Source organism: Phodopus roborovskii, unplaced genomic scaffold (genome assembly GCF_943737965.1).
Source record: "Phodopus roborovskii unplaced genomic scaffold, PHOROB, whole genome shotgun sequence".
Classification (NCBI taxonomy): Eukaryota; Metazoa; Chordata; class Mammalia; order Rodentia; family Cricetidae; genus Phodopus; species Phodopus roborovskii.
Window position 1 is genome coordinate 4266723 of NW_026126575.1, and position 7042 is coordinate 4273764.

A 7042-nucleotide genomic window follows, 5' to 3' on the forward strand; every position below is an offset into this window, starting at 1 on the left:
TTTATACGTAGATTCTCTCTTTCCTATAGTTTCAGTTATATGATGATTATAATAATAAGTGTTTACATACATCATTTGGCAAAACAGAGATAGCTGTGGAAGTTGAATGGCTGAAACCTATCACACCTGTCAGATATTTTTAAGTAGTGTGGGTAATCCAGGCCATGACACGTAAGATGCACTTTCTATGTCTCCCTTGAAGACACCCTGAAGGGTATAAAACACTTATGTTTTTGGCATATGGCTTTTCTTTTATGTCCGCCATCCACATATATCATAATAAATAGGTTTAGCAACAATAAAAAAGAATGACTCTGGGGGCTGGCGGGATGGCTCAGCAGTTAAGAGCATGGGCAGCTCTTCCATCAACTACATGGTGGCTCACAGCTATCTCTAAAGGGATCTGATGCCCTTTTCTGGCATGCAGGAATTCATTTAGATAGAGTACAATATACATAAAATAAATAAATATTGTAAAATTATGAAAATAGATAGAAGTAAAAGAAGAATAACTGTATCTTCATTTTAAATGAAGCCCCATATGAGCTACACCATGATGCATCGCTCTGATGCTCATCTTAAGGGAACTTTACCCATCCTTGAGCAATAACATGTTTACTACCCTCCCATACATAGATTTTAAAATGTTAATTATATTTTTTTCAGCACTGAGAATCAAAAAAGGACTGACTGTGGCATAACTGTGACCTATGAGAATTGACATACAATACACAATGGGATTATTATTTATTCTTAAGTAGGAAATGATGCTGTCCAAGGTGTACATCACAACAAAGAAACTCATGAGATACAGAATGGTCCGTGCGGCTCTTTGTTCTGGGGATGGTTTAAGGGAAAGGCTGGTACCGTGGAGAAGCTGAGACTGCCTCTTATGTCTACACAGGAAAGTCACCATGTACCCACTGGAGAGAGCCAAAAGACCTACAAGGATGATGTCTCTGACAGATAATAATATATAAAATGTATGCCAGACAGTGTAACTCATGACTACAAGAGAGCAAGATTCAGTTAGGTATACAAGACTAGATGAGGTCAAATTAGGGGTCGCAGTCACGTATGACATGAGGGGACTGCTAACGGATACATAGAGGACACTGAGGAAAAGGAGACAGCCTAGCATGTGGTATGCAGACTTACACTTGAACTTTGCTAGACAGGAGGTTCTGGGACTGAGGGTGATGGCCTGGAGGATGCTGAGCAGGCTAGAGGCACAGAGAGAGAGGCTCCTAAAATACCTGTACAAGAACATAATAAGTTTGCATGTGGAGTCACCCCACTTCCCCCACGGCATAAAAATGTCTGTAGCCACTAAACTCATGACTATCAGCATCAGTATGTGGATTAGGGCCAAGAGCCCAAAGGGCAGGTCGGTGAGTCTGAGCCTCTGCCCATGAATGAGCCTGAGGATATGGAAGAGAAGGAGGAAGCTGTTGCCAGAAATTCCAATTCCAGCTTCAAAATAAATGGTGTTTCTTACCTTAGTGTTATGGGACAGTTTATTGATTTGATTCATTTTATGGCTAAAAGAAGCAGGTAGAAACTATATGGGGAAAACAATAAGAAGATTCCATATCATAAATCTACCCTTGCTCATCAGCTTCAGTCAATGACAGCATCACTACCTCAAGAAGACTTGTTAGTGCTTCCCAGTTCAGCCTTATTCCATTTAATGTCGCCTCCACTCCAACTGTCCAGAAGCAATCTCTCTGTTGTTCCAACACTTATGCCGCTTCAGAGTATAAACTTTCTTCCATATTAAAAATCGTCATGTGTCACAGAAACATGTTTTCCTACCACATATAAGGTTTCCTGAGGCAAAAGCAGCTTGCCTTGAATCTGCTTCGTCTTGATGACCAGATGCATGACAGCTCTACAGTTTTTGATGAACTTCAGTGAGGATTGCAGGAAAGTAGGAGGCCCTGGGATGAAATAGTGTCTGTGGGTGGCCAGGGTTGTCTCTCTTGGTTCTGCACATTTACTGCAGACATAATGCTCTTTGTGTGGTTCTGCAGGGACCAGTAATAAGTGGAAACTCTGAATCTAGACTGTTTCACATTCTACCCACAATCTGAGGGTGTGAGATAGACCTCTGAGGGTGACCCCAAGCGCTCTGAGGATGAGCTGCAGTCATCTGCTAGAACATATGGACAGTCATGTGCCTGTGTTGGGAAACCCCCGGTGTGAAAGGAGATGGAGTCTACATACCAAGCATGGTGGTGTTTACTGCACAGGGTGAGCCGTGGAACTATCTGCTGCTGACTTTGTTCCCACGAGGTTCCTTGTTTGTGACTTGGGAGAGTTCATGCAATTTTCAAAATAAATGATCAGCTATGCCCTGCCTGAAACAGAGAAGATTAAATATGAAAGTCATTGAATGTCTGAGCACCCCCTTGCCAGAGCATCCTGATAGCATTTTAGGCCTTTTCTGTGAACCCCACTTTGTAACTGCATCTGAGATATATGTTCAAGTCACTGCAGAAAAAAAAGCCTGTACAAAAACCGTCCACTTTTCAGATACTGGCAGGAACATGGTCTGGGGTTTTTCTCCTCCACCATATGAAGCTAAATAAATAGAACAGAATTATAATTACAATAGATCTAGAGCCATTCCTATTGTTGGGTTTTAATGAGAGAAAAATTATCTAACCCATCCTGAAAGATGGGCTGCACAGGCATCTAGGATTCCATACCTCCTTGAGGAAGAAGGGATACTTCTCAGACTTAGGAGGCCCAAGCCTCAGATGTTCACCAGAAGATTTGATGAAGGGTCTTCTGGAAGATTCTTTTTCATGCAGTGCAAGCATTTAATTCAAATATCATACTCCTGAATTGTGAAATAATATAAAAATTTTCTAGTCATATAGTAAAAAATAATTATCATCAGAAACTCAAGGGGGTATTTTGATTTTTTTCTTGTTTAGACCATGGAACATATAAGATATGAAGGGAAAGCAGAGGTATCCAAGTTCCTGAACATGTAGCACCAGCTATGTGCTCAGAGCAGAAGGCCTGCAGGTAAGCCCAGTATGCAGATGGGATGACTGTCAATCATGGTGACATGAATTTGATTCCTGAGATTTATACCCTGGAAGGGAAGAATCAACTCCAAGGGCCCCATGGGGCATGAATAGCTTCTCCTCTCCCACAAAATGAATGAAATGAAAGAAATCAGAACTAAAGTAGATAGTCCATTTAAATAATTAGAAATAGTATCTAGAGAGGTGACTCCATGTTTCAGAGCATCTACTGCTCTTGTAGAGGACCCAGGTTCAGTTCCCAGTACCTACATGGCTGCACCAAACCACCTGTAACACCAGCTTCAAGGGATCCAAAAAACAATTCTGAAGTCCACAGGCATCAGGCATGTATGTAGTGAAAAATACATATATGCATGGGAAATACTTGTGCCCATAAGAGAAAATAAACTGTTTAAAAATGGATATTTCCTAAATAAAATTATATAGCCTCCTTAGGAAAAGTTAAACTTTTGTAAGATTAATAGTGATAATAATGTAAGAATGATAGTAATAATAGTACTAATAGAGTTTTAAATAAGTTTTACTCAATTATTCCCCTTGAATTATTATTTTCTTTATATAACATATGGACTGAATGGCCTAGTCTCAGTAAGCAGAGGTCAGAAACAAAACGAAGCAAAATGTAGGAGAGGGAGAGACAGACAGTCAAACAGACTGCAGCTGTAAATCCTGATTTAGGGAAATGGGAACAATCTAAAACCATGACTTCAGTGGATGAGGCCTTGGACCCACCGGGAAACCCAGAAGACAGACCAAGAAGGTGGCATGCCGTCTCGTCATGGGCGCCTCCTAACCAGGAGAGACAGACAGACATTTCTGCAGTCATCCTGCTGTCTCCCAATGCTGCACCACACTTTTATGAACCAGTCTTTAAATTATGTGTGATGTAAAGAAATGTATACAGCAACTTCTACACTAAGTGTGGGGAGCCATTATGGTGAAGATGAACCCCTCAGCAAACCATAGAAAAGGAATCCTCAAGACTGTCCCCTTCCAGGTAAACCTTACCAGCTCACACCAGCCTAGCAAAGCATGGCCTCTGAAGTCAGGGGACAGGACAGAAATGCTCCACCCTCAGCAGTATCATTAAAGACAAATTCCTCAATCAGACAAGTTAAGGGTAACTGTCCTGTGACTATTCTAGAATAACCTGTTGTATTGCGAACCCAAATTGCCTTTTGCATAATGAAAACACTGATTGATTCAGAGACACTTGACATCCTGTATATAAGGATGTCACAGGGAAAGTTACATGGGTTGGGGAAATTGTCCCACATGAAGAAAAGAAAAGGCTTAGTGAATAGGCCAGGAAAACAGAATACCCAAGATGGGAGAAGCAACCAAAAGAAACTTGATGCTCCCTCTGTTAGAGCCAGCTGTATGGATGTCCCCTGAAAGATGAGAGTTAGCTGCCCTGCACTGCGGAGTCAAAAACTCATGACTGCAGACACTGCCATCAGGGAGAGCCCTGTAGTACGTGACATCACCAAATGGGCCTCAGGACAAGCACTCAGGACAGTAACCTGAACTTGTGATCTGGTTGGAAGTGGAGAGTGGAATGAACGGGCGGAAGAAACCTCTCGGCAGATGCCACTGCAGGATGGCGTGCTTACACCCCCGGTAGAGGCACTCATCTAGGGAGAAGCATGTAGGAAGGACACATTTCCTCCTCAAATGGAGTCACCCCGCCCATCTCCTGGTATTGAGAAGATGGGTGAAGAGCATGGTTATGTCAGGACTGAATGGTACCTGTCCACTCTTATATTCATTGCATTTTTCATCCTCAGACTGCTCACCTTTACCATGTTGTCATCACTCTCATCCCCTCTGTGAGTTAATGTAAAATGGACAGAGAGATTTGCAAGGGGGAACTGGCTCTTCCATCTAAGAGTGGGGTTGGGATGAAGTGGAACTGAGCAGTGTGCTCTGTTTGTTGCACAATTCTAACTGGAAATCTAGGAAGACTAGGATGATGGCTGGTTCATCAAGGAAGCATCAGTGTTCTGTTTTGTGGGTCTATTGAAAAGGGGTCACTCTAGACTGTAATTTCAGGCTTAGCAAAAGCAGCAGGGGTGGGGGAAGGGAGGACCCAGCCTAAATGGACTGACTGCTCATGGCTTTGCAAAAGCCTCTAGCAAGTCCATTTCCAGTTGACTCTTATCTGGAGTTGTTTAAAGGAATCATTTGCCTAAGCAATTCTCAGCCATGAGACCTTCTATTTTGCCAGGTCCTCTCAGGACTAAGTTTTGCAAAGGCTCTAAAATTCCTTCAAGAATCACAGACTTTACTCCCTTAACCTAGAGACAGGAGAAAAGTCCTAGTCCCTACTCCAAATGACTTGACAGATTTAGATGACCCCTCCTGGAGGGCATCACGCTACATGTGGAGTGAGGGGGGGGATGGGATGGGAGGGTGGTGAGGAGCATGTGAGTGTGGGAGAGGGAAAAGAGGGAGGGAGGGAGGGAGGGAGAGGGGACTGGGATCAATATGTAAAATAAAAATAAGAATCACGGACTTTGGACTTTAAATAAAAGGTAGCTCGAAGCCGAGGAACAAAAGCCAGGCTCATTGGCTCTGGGGAGTCTCTCTTTACAGGGAAGGAAAGCCATCACCAAGCAGATGTTAGTTAGCTCTGTATCCAGAAAGGCCGTGAGTATAGGAACTACAGGAATGTCATGCAAATGCCTGGAGAATATCTGGGCTAAGGAAATGATGGCTACTTCTGAAAGGTAGCTTAAGAATTAATTCCTAAAATGAAAAGATGTGGATTCCTTCCAGACTAATGTGGTTTGATCACACCAGACCGCCTGAAACAGAGTACAAGCTGATCCTACATTCCAAACAGCTGGACAAAACAGCCCTACAGACTACAGCTAGGATATCTGAATCTTCTTCGAATCCCCCAAGACAGCGCCCCTTACCAGCAGGAAGTAGTTTGGAAAGAACGACGCCCAAATTCCCAAATATTGTGTATAAATGTTTGTTTTCATTTAATTGGACTTTGTTATATAAAATTAAATAAAAAATACTCTATATGCATAAAAAAAAAAAAAAAAAAGAAAGAAAAACACAGGTAGCCACTAGCTGAAACAAGTGTACTTCAGTAGGGGTGGGGCAGACATTTTTGGGTTTTGGTGTTTTTTTTTTTTTTAATAAAATAAAATTAATTATATGGAAAAAAAAAAAAGAATTAATTCCTGTCATCTTTTTAACTGAACCCAGTGTGAGTACTTCTCGGGTAGGATGTTGCCCACTATGTTTACTACACCCGGAAACAGCAGGAGAGGAAAGTGCTCTTTTGAAATACAGAAGCAGGAGGCTGCAGAGAAACCTCATCTCAGACCCCTCGACCTGACTCCTGCAGACTCCTGGACTTCACCCCAGGCGGAAATAATGGCACAGCTGTCTCTCCATTCCCCTCTGCGTCTCTGTGTGTTAGCAGTAAGAAAGACAGATGTTTATCTATTCCTGACATCCTGCATTCTTTTGTAAGCCGGAGACCCCAGTACCTCCACTGCCCCAGAGTTTGAAAGGGTACTTTCTCAGTGACTTCCTAGTCAGGGGACAGATTAATGGATACAAATGGTATTTCTCTCTTGGAATTTAGATTCTGGCTCTTTAGACACCAAAAGGGGAAATTACCACCGTGTTCACTGTGTACTTAATATCGAGTGTCCCAACCACCACGGTCTCTCCGAGGACATGTCTTCCTGTGCAGTGCACAGACAATGAGTCAAGAGCATTGGTGTGTGATTTTTGAAACTGAATCAGGATAAAATGACTTCAAGAGAAATGACTGGTGGGGACCTCTAAGTAATGTGGCACCCTCAACTAGATGATGTTGACACAGGAAGGACATTTCCTCCCAGACATCCTGAAGTCATTTAAATTTCTCAAAATATAGGTGACTTACATGATAAAAAGTTCTGTTTTAGTTAAGAATTAACAAAAGTAAAAGTATGGATTTTAATGAAGATATGAAG

General features: G+C 42.2%; 1 protein-coding gene across 1 annotated transcript; it reads right to left on the reverse strand.

The window, feature by feature from the left end:
- Nucleotides 1-577: 577 nt before the first annotated feature.
- LOC127236025 (vomeronasal type-1 receptor 54) lies at nucleotides 578-1534 on the reverse strand. The gene has a single exon (XM_051203434.1). It carries the CDS (start codon nucleotides 1532-1534, stop codon nucleotides 590-592), a length of 945 nt encoding a protein of 314 aa, XP_051059391.1. The 3' UTR covers nucleotides 578-589.
- Between the last annotated feature and the right edge of the window lie 5508 nt (nucleotides 1535-7042).